Source organism: Perca fluviatilis, chromosome 9 (assembly GCF_010015445.1).
Source record: "Perca fluviatilis chromosome 9, GENO_Pfluv_1.0, whole genome shotgun sequence".
NCBI lineage: Eukaryota > Metazoa > Chordata > Actinopteri > Perciformes > Percidae > Perca > Perca fluviatilis.
The window spans coordinates 2,937,491-2,954,226 of NC_053120.1; the positions used below are offsets into that span (position 1 = coordinate 2,937,491).

At 41.8% G+C, this 16,736-nt stretch overlaps 1 protein-coding gene across 3 annotated transcripts in view; it reads right to left on the minus strand.

Moving 5' to 3' along the window:
* Nucleotides 1-15,832, minus strand: part of LOC120565420 (NACHT, LRR and PYD domains-containing protein 12-like) — a 54,775-nt gene extending 38,943 nt beyond the window's left edge. Inside the window, exons 1-6 of one of the 3 annotated variants that reach the window (XM_039811222.1) lie at nt 15,727-15,764; nt 15,411-15,557; nt 14,476-14,573; nt 12,468-14,241; nt 9,190-9,360; nt 165-338 (exon numbers count right to left, since the gene is read on the minus strand). In XM_039811222.1, the coding sequence (XP_039667156.1) occupies nt 165-338; nt 9,190-9,360; nt 12,468-14,241; nt 14,476-14,573; nt 15,411-15,557; nt 15,727-15,749 (2,387 nt within the window). In that variant the 5' untranslated portion in view covers nt 15,750-15,764. Of the gene's footprint in view, nt 1-164; nt 339-9,189; nt 9,361-12,467; nt 14,242-14,475; nt 14,574-15,410; nt 15,558-15,726 lie in introns of all 3 variants that reach the window. The other 2 variants (XM_039811223.1, XM_039811221.1) reach the window with 2 other exon arrangements.
* Nucleotides 15,833-16,736: the final 904 nt, after the last annotated feature.

Below are 16,736 nucleotides of genomic sequence, written 5' to 3' on the forward strand. Positions count from 1 at the left end.
AAGTCTTCTGGGACTGCAGACTAAATGTACTACAAGAAACATGAAAATATAAACAAAACAACATTTACAACTTTATAGATGTAAGTTAAGTTTGTACTTTAATTAGGTTCAGTTGTTAATTAAACATATTAGATCTATAAAAGTAATAGAGACAGTGAACTGACCTCAGAGTCTCCAGTCTACAGTGTGGACTCTCCAGAAAACCACAGAGCAGCTTCATTCCTGAATCCTGCAGGTTGTTGTTACTCAGGTTCAGCTCTCTCATGTGGGAGGGGTTGGACTTCAGAGCTGAGACCAGATCAGCACAGTTGATCTCTGACAAACCGCAGCACACCAATCTGAATAAAGAATAAATGACGATGACAAAAATCAATTTCTGATTATTATTATTATTAGTAGTAGTAGTAGTAGTATTTTTCTGTTTGTGTGTGTGCCTGTGTCTGTGTGTTTCTCTATGTGTGTGTGTGTGTTTGTGTGTGTGTGTGTGTGTGTGTGTGTGTGTGTGTGTGTGCGCGCGCATGCATGTGTGTGTGTGTTTTTGAAGGATCAATATCTATGGTCAGACATTATTTGTGACAACACTTTGAAATTAACAGAACCCAAATAAATATTTCTACTTCAGCTAGTAAACTTCATCCATTTAAAACCAATCTTAGTTCAGAGGATCTTCTGGATACAGATGTAACCATTTACCAACATTTATAAACATTCACTCATTTATACAAATAACAGTGGACATTTTCTAGAGTTTCTTTAACAAACAAGTCTCTACTTTGCTTCCTGCTTCTTACAATGCAGACGCTTTGCTGCTTGCTCCTGCCTCTGCTTGCATATTTCTGCTGAAAATCTTGCTTTTCCTCTGAGAGAAACTATGAGCAGCGGCTCTTGGATACTTATAAATCACTGGACTATACATTTTTTGTAGACATAGTAGGCTATTGCCATATTTCAACATTTTTCTGTGTGAGCGTGGCCTACCGATAGCTCAAGCCTGTCCTACAGTGACTGGAAACGTGGTACTTAGCTAAAGCTAATTAGCAGCAAGATCCCTCCCTTCTCCATGGATGACTACTACAAAGTCCTTCAGAAGATTGCAGTTCTAGAAACCAAAATTCACCGGTTAGAAGTAAACGTGGAAGTGAACAGATCATGTGGGAATGACACCACTTTACCAGTGACCCAAAACAATGGACAAAAGTATGCTAACATATGGCTAATTACCACCAACAAGACTACAAAGAAACAGGAGGGCTGTGGAACGGATAATAAATCAATAAGTGGCAGTCCTCCTTTGAACTCTTTTGGTGCAAAGCCTAAGAGTAAATCATTTTCCTGGGAAATGGGAGGAGGACTAACAGTCAGGGCACAGTGCCCTGAGATTTGTGATATGAATGGCTGGCCTGCATTATCATCATCCAGGCAGAGCGCCTCTTCAACCCCTGTACTTAGTAGGACACAGCCGTGGACAGCTGCAAAAGGAAGAAATATCAACAAAATGCCTCCACAACAATCGATTGTGCAACTGGATAACAGATTTGCTCCACTGCAGCAGGACCCTGGACATCCATCTAATGACCTGGATTGTGTCTCATCGTCACACAGCAGGGTAAGGACTGAGAGCAGTTTAAAAAGTAAAAAGCTACAGGGAAAGCTAACGATTGGGCCTCAAACTCTGATTGTGGGTGACTCTGCTGTAAAAGATGTAAAAAGCAGTAAAAACACCCAAATACTCTGTTTTCACAAAGACATGGTGTCTGACTTGGCCCAAAGAATCCCAGATATCGTGGCAGCACACCCAACTGTGAAGAACATTATACTGCATATAGGGTCACATTATGTTGTAAAGCAAGAGTCTGAAGTGCTTAATCGTGACTTTATGGATGTGCTGAACACAGTCAGCTCCATAAATGCAAAGGTGTTTATCAGTGGCCCTATACCGCCAGTCAGAAGAGGAGCTGAGAGATTCAGCAGACTGTTGGCACTGAACAAATGGCTTTCAACTGCATGTACCAACCATTGTCTGCAGTTCATTGACAATTTTAACATTTTCTGGGACCGCAGACATCTTTTTAAAGCAGACGGACTTTTCCTTAAGAAGCCAGTAGTAAAGCTGCTCACCTCTAGCCTACTTTACTTTCTGCATCACACATCTACTCCCTCGGCTAAGGACATGAGACAGGTCTGTTGTGTAGGACTAGATGTTAATATCCCTAAATTATTCGTACTTGAGGCACCGATGAGACTCCGTGGGATGCTCAATTGAGTGATGGCACCCTTTGGGTTGTCAAGTGGGCGCCCTCCTTCTTAGGTGTTTCGCTGATAGGCCCACGACACCTCCAGAGGGTTCAGCAGTGAGTCCCAGCGTCCCAGGTTCACTCCCTAGATGCCATCAACTCACTTGAAAGCCCAGGCGGAGTCCTTTCTTTTCATCCACAGCCACTGGCTCCCCTTTTCAGCAGCCTTGGAGAGGTCTTTGATTGCCTGTCGATGGGCCTTCCCTCGCACTCCCATCTCCCTGAGTAGCCTAGATGTCGAGGTGGCTACGAACCCTCTGCAACCTACTTCCACTGGGTGTACCTTCGCATTCCAGCCCTGTTGTTGCGCATCGGCTGCAAGTTCTGCGTACCTCAGCCTTTTCCGTTCATAGGCCTCCTCCATTGCACCCTCCCAGGGCACGGTGAGCTCGATGATGTAGACAAGCTTCAACGAGGCTGACCACAGAACAAGGTCAAGGTCAGACAAGATAAATCAAAACAAGAGGAAGACACAACAAAGTGCGGCAGTGATCCACCACAGCCCCCTCCTGAGCAAAGATTTGACCATGGGAGACCACAGAGCAGAGACGAGAAATCTCGACCCCCCTTTTCACCCGTCCAACACTCCTCAGACCCCCTTACCAACCCGACGCCTTTGAGGATCCATTGCTCTCCCCACTCACCTTTTCCTCTCTTTCCCCCTGCCACATGTTAGGGTTCACTGACCGCATGGAGCAGCTGGTAGATGCTGGAACCAAATGTACCCCCCTTCCTCCTCCCATCATTCGCCCCCAGCATCAAACTGATCCTGTTTTGACTCAACCACTGAAAGTAAAACGCCAGGCACCTCTGCCCCCTCAAGGACAGCAGCTAACTCCTCCTCCTAGTGTTAATTTCGTCAGACGAGACGAGACTAAATATGTTCGTCAACGACCTTTTTTTCCATGACTAAGACGAGACGATGACGAGACTGCACCAATGTCCAAAAACGCTGACTAAGACTAAATTAACATGCATTATTGTTGACGAAAAAAGACGAGACTAAAATGTTTTGCATAAAATAAAAACTAAGATAAAATCTCTTTTCATTTTCGTCTACAATCGTCTCTACTTTTTCATCATGAGTCTGTTGTCTGAAAAACATTACATATGTTGCGTTCACTTGAAATACGCCTCGCCAGTTTCGTGCTGCATTTATTTTATTGTAAAATATCCTTTTCCAATGCAGTGGTTGTTTTTGTTGTTTACTGGTGAAATAAGGAAGAGGCTCAATATTTATATAACTTTATATAATTTATTTATTTTTATAACTATTTGACTGAAATGGTTATCAGAAATAATTTATTTAAAAAAACTTGACTAAAATGGCGAGACTTTTAGTCGACTAAAACTCGACTAAGATAGCTTGAGTTCTCTTTTGACTAAAACTAGACTAAAATGACGAGACTTTTAGTCGACTAAAACTTGACTAACAAAAATGTTTGGCACAAGACTAAGACTAAGACTAAATTAAAAATAGGTGATAAAATCAACACTACCTCCTCCCCAGACTGATAAGTATGTGTAACCGCTAGGTTAAGTATATTCTCACGTGAGACATCACGTGAGACACACGGAAATAAATGCCCATCCGGTAAGCTCCGACTTCCCCTTTGTCTGCTGTTGTCGCTGCCTGGTGTGCCCATAGGCGCGGGAAGTAGGGGTGCTGGGGGTGCGGCTGCACCTCTTTTTTTTTTTTTTTGTTTTTGTTTTTTTATTTAACCTTTATTTAACCAGGAAGAAACTCGTTGAGATTAAAAATCTCTTTTGTGTGTGTCCTGGGCAAGGCAGGCAGCAGTACAACCACACATACACGCAAATACAAAATACATAAAAACACTAAGAACATAAAACAACTGAAACAGCAAATCCCTCAGAGTCAACCAGAATACTAAACACATCAGGTAAAACATCTACAGCCAGATGTCATTCCATCCAAGTCAAACAAAATCCTCTTAAAAGCGACCAATGAGACCAGTTCAGTAAGTTTCATGGATTTCTGTAACTTGTTCCAGGCAGAGGGAGCAGCAAACTTAAATGCCTTTTTCCCCAGCTCAGTTCTAACCTTTGGAACAGACATAAGGAAAAGATCCTGGGAACGAAGATTGTAAGTCCCAGTACTGTTTACATTGATATAGGTCAGAAGGTAGGATGGAAGGAGACCTAAAATAGCCTTGTATATGAGAGTATGCCAGTGTTGAAGTCTCCGTGTTGATAAAGAAGGCCATCCAACACGTTCATATAGATCACAGTGGTGAGTGAGGGCTTTCATACCAGTGATGAACCTCAGAGCTCCATGGTGTACAGTGTCAAGTGCATGTAAACTTTTAGACGAAGCATGCATGTATAAAACATCACCATAGTCAAGTACAGACATAAAAGTGGCATTGACCAGCCTCTTTCTAGATTCAAACGAGAGGCAGGATTTGATTCTGAAATAAAACCCTAATTTAAGTTTTAATCTTTTAGCCAGCAGCTCAATATGAAGGGTAAAAGAAATAGATTCATCAATTAAAATACCAAGATATCTGTACTTAGATACACATTCAATTTTTGTACCATGAGAAGTGAGGATTGAGGGCAGATTTGATTTAAATTTTGAATTTGAAAAAAGCATGACTTTAGTTTTATCTGCATTTAAAACAAGTTTTAAATCATAGAGATTATGTTGAAGCGTGTTGAAAGCAAGTTGTAGCTGAGAGAGGGCCTGGTCTGCGGTGGGTGCTGAGCAATACATTACAGTGTCATCAGCATAAAAGTGAAATTTTACGTTAGACACATTATGATCAATATTATTGATGTAGAGGATGAATAACAGTGGCCCCAGGACTGACCCCTGAGGCACACCTTTTGTTATTTTTAGGTAGCGAGAAGTGCTACCCACCGCCTGCACACACTGAGTTCTATCTGTAAGGTAGTTAACAAACCAGCCAACAGTTTGTTCACAAAGCCCAGCCCTATACAGCCTCTGTTTAAGTACTGTGTGGTCCACTGTATCAAATGCCTTCGAAAGGTCAATAAAAAGGGCTGCACAATGCTGCTTGTTGTCCGTAGCTTCAATAAAATCGTTTAAAACCTTAAGAGCTGCTGATGTTGTACTATGCCCTTTTCTAAAACCAGATTGGAAGTCAGATAAAATATTATGACTATTAAAAAAATTCTTTAACTGATCACTGACAAGTGATTCTAGAACCTTGACCAGGACACACAGTTTGGAGATTGGTCTGTAGTTATTTAAGATCGAAGGGTCACCACATTTTAGCATGGGAACCACAAAGGCTGATTTCCAAATGGGAGGGATGTAATTTGTGTTCAAGCACAGATTAAAAATATTGGTTAAGGGCACGGCAATAAAATTCCCTGCCATCTTTAAAAAGTAGGGATCCAGTTTATCAGGACCAGCGGATTTAGTTGTGTCCAAGTGCTTGAGGGCTTTATTTACTTCAATTGTTGGCAAACAAAAATTATCCAATCAGAATAAAATAAAAGTTGTTTACAAAAAAATGAAGTCTCATGATTGTGTGCTTTATAAGTCAGTATGATGACTGGACAGGTAATGATTGGGAGAAGGCCGCATGCACTGTGTAGGTTGGCTAATGATAAAGGTGGGTGGGCATAGAGCAGGTTGTTTACATCGTACTTTTTCAAGATCAGTTTTCTAAGAACGAGTTGAGATTGAAAAAAAAAAAAAAAAAAAAAAAAAAAAAAGGGCGGCCTTCTACCAGCTACACTCAGCCACAGCTAACGGTAGCTAACGTTAACTTTTGCGAAGTTGTTGTTGACAGAGACCGTCCGGGAGGACCTTATACCCAGAGGGATATTAACCTTTCAGAATCGGGCAGCTAAATATCCAGCATCTCGGAGGGGGGACGAGGCTGGCGGCAGAAAGACACACTCTCTCACTAACGAGGCACTGACCCGACACCTTCACAACGTTGAAACTGTACCATGGGAGTGGAGACATTTATTGCGTTGCCTGTAAAGTGCTACCAACACACAGCAACGCATTCGTAGTAGGGTTTAGCGAGCTGCTGAGGGAGCTTGACTTTGAGGATTTGCGACTTTGCAAAGAAAAAGACAAGACATTAGAACTTCTAAAGGTAAGAGCTATTACGCTATCTGTAAATTGAGTAGGCTAATATCTGTTGTGACCGTGTGACCAGATAATGTACATATTTAGTTTAGTTTATTGAAATGCCATGCATATCAGACGTATTGCATCATCATTTTGTGATGCTGCTATAGGCCTGTGTGAGACTTAGTTGTCAAGTGCAGTAGCTATATGTTGGCTTTTGCAGTTTGTGAAGTTGCCAACTGACTAAGTGACCGTTATTTTGCAACCTGCACTCAGCTGTGTTGAGTGATGGCATTGTTGTATCTTCAGTCAATCACGTTTCAGAATTACTATTGTGCTTTCTGCTTGGATGATTTTTAGTGAATACTATATCGCTATATATATTATAATAGTCTTGAGCCATACAATGCTTTGGTATGATTTAATTCATTGTAACGTTGTCTTGTGATGTATGAGTCAGATGGCAGTACTTGGTTTATTGAACTGGAAAGGCCTACTTGATGCCTGCTCAGCTGGACTAGTTATTCATCTTTTTTTTGGATTATTTTTTATTCGATAGTGACAGTGGATAGAAAGGAACAGGGGAGAGAATCATCTTTTGACCAATAGTGATTTGGCATGTGATTTATGTATGCCTATTTAGTTCGCACCGTACCATCTATACTTCATGGAGGGGGGGGAGAGGCAGAGGTAGAGTGCGCACCCCCGCACCCCCGGCAGAAAATGACTTCCCGCGCCTCTGGGTGTGCCTCGTTTGCTGTTCCGTGGTTCAAGATTTATGCCCTGTTGTGTGCGGGTTCGCTGGAGGAGTAACTAAGGTACTTTTACTTTGTTTGTCACTCTTACTGTGTGTTTTTACCATGCCAGGACAGACATTGAACTTTGTTTTCTTGTCCGTGCAGTGCACAGCGCCGCTGCTGTTTTGCCTAGTTTGAGTTTTACACTTACTTACTTAGTTTATCTGTTTTATTACTCTTAACTTTTCTGTATCTTGTTATGAGCGGGTTTATGTTTGTATTGAGGGGAGTTCATTTCGTTTGGCTATTGTGTATTTAGTTACTTTTAATCTGGCCTGAGATTTTAGAAATCTAGTGGTTGCTTGAGTTATTAGTAGAGGTGGTGACGTATAACTGGCTCATTTTATTAGTAACATTGCATGGTTTTAATGAGATTTGGGTTTATTTTGATATTTGCATGTTGTGTTTATTTGCAGTTCTTGTTTCTTTTGTTATATGATCCACCCACGATAACCATTTTAACCACTTAAACAGTTTTCACTTTAGTAGTCTTTATCCGAATGAAATTCCCCTCTCCTACTGTGTTTCGTATTTTTGTTTTGTTTTTGTTGCATTGGTTCTGTTTTTAGCTTATTTTTATAATTATATTTAAATGAGCATTGTCTTTGGGTTTATAATAAATAATTTCAAGTTGCCCAAACCAACCTCGTGTCTGATTATTTATGTGGGCTTGCCTGTGTCATGGGAGTCCCCAGATTGGTACCAACTGATATCAAATTAAATTTTAAACTCTTTGGGTGAAAGTCCCAAGGTGGCATTGTCGACTGTTAAATTGCTAAATTTTGGGCTAAGCCCTCTCCTGGGCCCGGTTACGTGCTTGTGTAAGCTTTAACTGATATGGGCCGGGTCGAGGCTGCACGCCTAATGGCACTCATGACTCTTTCCAGGACAAGCCTGGGCCCTGTGTATTCAATTTTTTCTCAATTTATTTTGTGATAGGTAACAGAAAAAGAATGGTGAATCCGCTAAGTAAGAAAAAGAAGGACTTAACTTCTTTTTTTATCATTTTAATCAATGATTTTATCATTAAGCACAATCTTGATTTTATGTTTTTAACTGAAACCTGGTTGGACCATAATAACAGTGCTGCTGTTCTCATTGAGTCAGCTCCCCCTAACTTCAGTTTTATGAGTGAGCATAAAGTGAATAAGAAAGGAGGTGGAGTCGATTTTGTTTAATGACTCATTCCAATGTACTCAAATATCTTATGGAAAATTTGCTTCTTTTGAATATCTGGCTCTTCAGTTAAGATCCTCCCCTCGAGCTATATTTCTAAATATCTACAGGCCACCTAAATACTGTGCATCCTTCTTTGATGACTTTACTGAACTGCTGTCTATAATCTGTATTAACTTTGACTGTGTAGTTATTACTGGTGATTTCAACATTCATGTTGATAACCCCCAGCATAGAGGGACCAAAGAACTGTGTTGTATTTTTGAGAACTATGGACTGACTCAGCATGTGACAGAGCCAACACACAATAAGGGGCTCACACTGGACTTGATTATCTCCAACGGTCTAAACATTTCCAAGGTTGTGGTGACTGATGTTGCGCTCTCTGATCATTCCTGTGTGTTCTTTAACGGCACTATCTCGGTGCCCAAAAGTGTTCAAACAAAGTTAATAAGAAAATGGTATATCACTGAAAACACCAGTGAAACATTCATTCAGCTTTTCTCCTCCACACCCGCCCTCACTGGGGTCTCAGTCACTGAGATTGAAGACAATTTCAATTGTAAAATTACTAATGTTATTGATGCCATTGCTCCCACTAAGGTCAAAGCTGTCTCTGGTAAGAAAAGATCTCCATGGAGAAATGTCTTACTGGTAAGAACAGAAAAAAAAGAGAGTGTTGAAATGCCTGTCACTCCCCCCTGTACTAACATTACTTGGTACGTAGCGTGAGCTCATTATATTAAGGCCTCACAATGCCTTGTGTTTTTCATTCCCACTTAACATGAGGGTAGGTCAAGGTGAGAAGAGGGAGGTAAGCACATGTGAGCACAATACATGAACTGACCTCAGAGTCTCCAGTCTACAGTTTGGACTCTGAAGTCCAGCACACAGATGCTCCACTCCTGAATCCAGCAGGTATCCACTAAGGTCCAGCTCTCTCAGATGGGAGGGGTTGGATTTCAGAGCTGAGGCCACGGCTTCAAAGTCAGTGTCATAGAGCAAACAGGAAGAAAGTCTGTGATGACAGATAATAAAAACATTTAAAATATAATCAAATCTGACACTTTTATCCTAAAAACAGGCTTCCCATTTTGATCAAAAAGAAAATTCACAAGGGTCTGATGATTGATTCAGATATGTTGAGGTGAGAGGTCATGGGACCCCTTTCAAAATGCCCATGCCATACGGACAGAGATCCATTCTGGATTTGAGTAAACCAGGGGTTCTCAACCTTTTGCAAGCTGGGCCCCCCCAAAGCTGGTCCATTGCAGTTGGGCCCCCCCCCCCCTCCAATTTCTTGGCGAAATGTCTGATAAACATGGCCTCAAATCATCCTCGATTTGTGCACGATTGCGGTATTTCGTTTTGAGTGCAGTCATTTCTGAGAATCCTGCCTCACACAAATATGCCGACGTGAAAGGGAGGAGAATCTCCAAGGTGACGTCACAGAGTTGAGAGTATTCCTGCATCAATGCTGCCCAGAATGACGACAGAGGGCAGGAGGTCAGTGGCGTAACTAGCCAACACCGGGCCCCTATGCAGGATTATCAAGGCGGCCCCCCCTACTACAGCATGTGACGACGGCGCAATGTCCACGAGTAGGCTACCATGAATAGGACAGGAGAGGATCATAGAGACACAGCATACAAGAGATGAGATGACTGACAACATCAGGAGTAGCCTACACGCACCACAACAACAAAAAAACACTGGTGAATGGCATCATAACACATGAAAAAACACACAAGGGCAGTCCCTCCAGGATTTCGTGGCCTTTTTTTGAGATTGTTGCGGCCCAAAATGCCTGATTTCACGAGAGCTTTTGTTAAAAATTGCAATAAAAGTTGTGGTGTCTTTTGTATGTTGCAATTTTTTTTTTACTTTCTTTAGAAATAAAAAGGAAACTTGTTTTGGGGAGAATAATAATTAGTACTATTAATTAATTATTCTGGGCTGAGATTTCCTAGGAACCTTAAAAGGCTCTGGATGCTGCAAATGTTGGTATAATAGGAAAATGGCTGGTGGATTTAAGACAAAAAATAATTTATTGAATGTGAATATGAATCAAATATGAACATAATTGTCGTCTATTTCAGTGGCTTGTTGGTCTTTACATTGTTAGTTAATGTCCAATCCTGGCCAGTGGCCACACACACACACACACATTCATACGGTTTGATAAAGTACTTATTGGACTTTAACTTATCATTGCACTTACAATAACGAGCATAGCTGTCCTCAATTTAGGTCATCTGCGTTTTTTCCTGCATCCACCGTGTGTGATTGTGTGTGTGTGTGTGTGTGTGTGTGTGTGTGTGTGTGTGTGTGTGTGTGTGTGTGTGTGTGTGTGTGTGTGTATATGTGTATGTGTATGTGTGTGTGTATGTGTATGTGTATGTGTGTGTGTGTGTGCGTCCGGTGGCGGGGAAATGGAGCAGCAGCCCCCGCCGCGCAGAGAGCAGACATTACTACGAAACAGCAGCTGCTTCAGTGACTATATAATGAAAAAACGTTACAGCGTACAGTGATGTTAAAATGTACACACGTTGGCAGGACGGTCTGAAATGTTTTGCGCGGTCTTTCGCTGTACGTTTTGTTGGTAAATGTGAGATGTTCGAGTCACACACACGATCGTCTTCATAACAGAAACAAGGAAATTAATTTGACCCGTTCTCACTCCCGCCTGGTCACTGGCTGTTCTCTCATTGCTGACAGGTGCTCAGACGCTGACTGAAATAGAGAGGAGAAGTCGTGTGGCGTGCCTGCATCAGTGATGAAGTCTGCGAGGCTGGGGAACATGTCGCAGTTCCCTCGACTGATGCGGCCATGCTATAGGTCAAGTTTTTGTGTGAAGGCGTCCACTCTGTCTGCAAGGAGCAAAATCAGAGTTTCTATGAGGAGTGGTGTGTGTCTCCTCTCTGCTCTGACTGCAGGCTGGGACTGCTGCGCGAGGCTACCGAGAGACTGACCGCCTGTGAGGGCTTTTGGACGGGGGAGGGGCTCACGGCAGCACCCGCTGCTCGTTGAGCACAGTAGCTGCATAGTGAGACGTGCTTTCGAGTCTCCAGACACCACAAAAGTCTCCAAAATCACCAGTAAAAGTCGCTAGATTAGTTTTTGACAAACAAGTCGCCAGGAGGATGATTGTGTGTTACAGTCCAACCACTTGCATTTCAACATGAGGGAAATTTTTTTTCTGAATTTTTTTTTTTTTCTCCCATCCTGTAGCCTACTCGCGCCCCCCCGGGAGAGTGTCCGCCCCCCCCGGGGGCCCCACCAGTTGAGAACCACTGCCTTACAATAATATAACATTTATAATAATATTTTGGTAAGTAGTTATTTTCTTTTTTAAGCCACTTTTTATTGGCTCAAGCTTAATGACCTCCAGTCAATATTTATATTAAAGCAGTTACATTAATGTACTTTTTATTCAACATGAACTCAATAAAGTAACTTTAGAGCATTATCTAACATTCCTTACAGCTAGCATGACATAGTAGATACCAATGGATTCCTTAGGTCTTCTAGTTTCATATGATACAGACAGAAACCCATTCTGGATTTTATCTATCGATGTTGGATCATTCAAATGTATATCAATTTAAATCAGAAAAATCAATTATTTAAACCAGCCCTGATATATATTGTATACATTGTGAAAATGAACAGAAACATCCTTAAAATGAAATAGTTTAGAGAATAGTTCTACTCATAAAAATATGATTGAAATAACTAAATGAAAGTTATTGTGAATAAGCTTAAACTTCATGTGATGTTAGTTCAGCAGATCACAAATAATAAATGTCTGTTTGTATATAAAATAGACCCATTATAGAAACACACTGCTGACTCTATATACACTGTAAAAAGTGTGTCTGTTGTGATTAAATGATAACAGAAGATACTTTAGCTACAAACACTAAGATCATCATCGTCTCATTCTCACAGCGTTTGAGACGACGACGACATTTGCAGAGTAACATGTAGAATTATTTACAATAAGCAGGTTTATCTTTTAAAGTGTGTAAGTTTTATATTGTTCATGTGTGTAAAGTCTGTATGTTTACTACTGATGGTCTCAGCTTCACACTGATTTAAAATGATAATCACATCTGGACTTACCGAGCCTTTCTGCAGTTCCTCACAGCTGGAATCAGTCTCCGTCGTCCCTCCCGTGATGGGTTGTACTTGTCCAGGTCCAACTCATCCAGAACCTCTTCTGACATCTGCAGCATATAGGACAGAGCTGAGCAGTGGATATCAGAGAGTCTATTGTCTGATCTGTTCTCTGACTTCAGGAACTCTTGGATCTCCTGATGGACTGAGTGGTCGTTCATCTCCGTCAGACAGTGGAAGATGTTGATGCTTCTGTCAGGAGAGATCCCATCACTGTTCATCTCCTTCAGGTTGTTGATGGCTCTCTGAATGATTTCTGGACTGTTGTCTGTCTGACCCAGCAGGCCTCCTAAAAGTCTCTGGTTAGACTCCAGAGAGAGGCCATGAAGGAAGCGGACAAACAGGTCCAGGTGGCCGTTTTCACTTTCAAGGGATTTGTTCATGACTCTCTTCAGGAAGACATCCAGGGTTGAACTAATGTAGTCTTCTCCCAGGAAGTCCTCCAGTACCTGTGTGATCCTGTTGGTGTAACAGTGGAACAGGTAGACTGCAGCCAGAAACTCCTGAACGCTCAGATGAACGAAGCAGTAGACTGTTTTCTGGAAGATCACACTCTCTCTTTTGAAGATCTGTGTACAAACTCCTGAGTACACCAAGGCCTCTGTGACATCCAGACCACAGCGCTCCAGGTCTTCTTGGTAGAACATGATGTTTCCTTTCTCCAGCTGTTCAAACGCCAGCCTCCCCAGCTTCAGAGGAACTTCCCTGTCAGCCTCCGTCAGCTCCTGTGGACTCGTCTCATGTCCCTCAGCATACTTGTGCTTCTTCCTCTTTGTCTGAACCAGCAGGAAGTGAGAGTACATGTCAGTCAGGGTCTTGGGCAGCTCTCCTCTCTGGTCTGTAGTCAACATGTGGTCCAGAACTGTAGCAGTGATCCAGCAGAAGACTGGGATCAGACACATGATGTGGAGGCTCCTGGAGGTCTTGATGTGGGAGATGATTCTGCTGGACAGATCATCACTGACTCTCTTCCTGAAGTACTCCTCCTTCTGGTCGTCAGTGAAGCCTCGTACTTCTGTTACCCTGTCAACACACGCAGGAGGGATCTGATTGGCTGCTGCAGGTCGGGAAGTTATCCAGACGAGAGCCGAGGGAAGCAGCTTCCCCTGGATGAGGTTTGTCAACAGCACTTTGACTGATGACTTCTGTGTGACATCAGAAACAGACTCATTGTTGTTGAAATCCAGGTAAAGTCTGCTTTCATCCAGGCCGTCAAAGATGAAGAGAACTTTAGAGCCAGCGAGCTGCTCTGCTGGGACCTCCTGTAATGTTGGATGGAAAACACGGAGCAGCTCCAGAAGACTGTACTGCTCATCTTTGATCAAGTTCAGCTCCCTGAAGGAAAGAGGAATCACCAGACTGATATCTTGGTTTTCCAAACCCTCGGCCCAGTCCAGACAGAACTTCTGCACTGAGAAGGTTTTTCCAACGCCAGCGACGGCGCTCGTCAGAACCACTCTGATGTGTTTCTGTTGATCAGGTGAGGCTTTAAAGAGGTCACAGCACTTGATTGGAGAGTCCTGGAGGATCTTCTTCTTGGAAGCTGTCTCGAGCTGCCTCATCTCATGTTGGGTATTAACCTCTTCACTCTGTCCATCTATGATGTAGAGGACAGTGTATATCCTGTTGAGGAGGGTTCTACTTCCTGTTTGAGCTCCTTCAGTCACATGTTCAAATGTCTCCTTCAGCCTGATCTTATGTTTCTGACGACCAACATTCACTAAAAAAAGGACAAAGGTGAGAGACAGAACAAGAAAAAGAAAAGTTGACAATCTGGTGATAATTTTCATTACCAATATGAAAACATGCAGTTAAACTTCTGATGGACTTAAACTATAATGATATTTATAATGTTAAATGTCTGTGCTGTCTGACTCAACAAATGTCTCAGTATTCCAACAACCAGTGGTGTGTTCAGACATGAAGACATCAGCATACAGATGGACAGACTTACTTGGATCAGAGCTGCTCTGATTGGCTGTCTGCAGTCCAGATCTGGTTCTGAATCTGGACGGCTGCTCCTCCTCAGAAACATCACTCCGCTTCCTCTCTCTGTGAAAACATTTCTTAATCACTAAAATGATTTGCTGATTGTTGTTGAAACATATCAAGATTTGGCCAAACTGTCTAGAGTCAGTTAGGTTTCAACAGAGGTTAGAAGTGGTCTGAATATAGAGGAAGACCAGCATGTTAACAGTGGTGTCTCAGGATATTTTATATGTATTAAAAACATTAACGTTAGCGAACCCTGCAGTCCCTCAGCCTTTGACTTCCCGCTGCAGGAGAAGTTAATATTCCAGAGACAAGCTGTAAGATTATTAATATTCCTGTTTAAATATTTTTCCAGGTTAGTGGAGATGCATACCATTCAAAACCAACATTTAAAAAAACATAGTAATGTTCCCTCAGCATTGTTTTGTTGCACAACTGTATGTAAAATGAGCTATTGTTTCACATTACGGTATCCTAAGGTACAGTCTATGTCCTGGATTTTTCTATAGCCGTCGTTACCTAGAAATAAACCAATGACGGTATTGTTATTGTTCATATTTTGGCCTGATGTTTAGTAATGACAGTAGTAGTGGTCATAGTAACGGACAATGTGATCTGAGATGCACATTGCAGAATGTATCTGGAATTGTTCATGTATCAGTAGAGGGGAACGGACTCACAGTAGTAAAAGATTTTATTCTGATCCAAAGACTCTTTCTGTGAGAGACAGTAACATTAATCCTGGAATCTTACTGTAAGACCTAAACATGCTTGAGTATTGGACAAGTTATTATTTTTCACATGCAGTCACGCACGTTCCTGTTAAAAACAAAAAAGGAAATTGAAGATTAAGTCATATAAATAAATAAATAAATTACTAAGTAGCAGTTGTCTTACTTTGTGTCTGATGGTCCAGGTTCATTACTGAAGGTCAGAGGCTGCTCTTTGGACCGGTCACTCTTCATAGACAGACAGCCAGATACTCCAGACTCTGCTCCGTCCTCCTCTTCCTCCAAATCACTCATCTTCTGATCTGAAGTCAGTCTGAGAGGGAAAACCGGAACACTGACTGTGAGCTCACAACATTTAAAAGAAACAAGTTTGGACAAGAGTCAATAACAGGAAGCAACAACCAGGAAGTTATGGGAAGAGTGGTGCTGCCCAACTGTGTACTACCCTGCGCTGCACTTTGACTCACTACTATACACCCTACCTCGCGGTTTTGCCTTTCATCATGTGTATGCAGCTTAATATTTCTTTCCTCTACAGTTCACAGGGAGAAAACAGACTCAGAGACTTTGACAGTAAAATAATAAATGTTGGATTAACACTCACCCTGCCTCAGCTTTCAGTTTCCTCCTCCTGCTCTGTTCTGTCCACTCTAAATGGAGTCTCAACTGACTGAACAGTGTTGCTCCTCCCCTCTCCATTTACTGGAAATCACATGACTTCATCTGAGTGGGAGTGTGTTTATATATGTGTGTGTGTGTGTGTGTGTGTGTGTGTCTGTGTGTATGCCTCTGTGTGTGTGTGTGTGTGTGTGTGTTCACACAGATCAGTTGTTAACTCTCCTGCTGCTGGTGAAGCTGCCACCAAACACCAAAGAACTGATCATATTCTGCATTTAGAGACAAAGTTTCTCTTCTTTAAGTTTTCTCTCCATGTTGTGAACTGCAACATGTCCATGGATTTATTTTTGTAAAGTCTGGCTGACTGTGAGGGACCCATCTGCTAGTGATGGGGGTGGGGGGCTGAGACTGAGAGAGATGCATGGAGCTACATGGAAAAATATGCACCAAACAAGCAACTTTGAAATGTTGCTGTTCTCATGAATACAAAAGTTAGGTGACCCTCCCCTCAACAAAAAATAAAAAGACATGACCCTCCCCTATTTTCCTCCGGTGGTCCATTCCATAAATACCGAACGGTCCCTAATGTGCAATAATATTTTCTTATGAGTACATTTTATATCACAAATATCATTTTTTCAAGGTGACTCCAAGCTTTGTTGCTTTTAAAAAGTATTTATTTAAACACATGCATCCACACATAACACATTTCATCTATTCTATTACATACATATATAAATATCTATGCACATATCTACAGGGGGGTTTTGGCGCTTTTTCCAACACTTTCATAGATTTTTTTGGCTCTTTTTTCACTTTTTCCCGACGTTTACTTGTTACTTTTTGGTTTTTGCCGACTTTTTGTGACACTTAA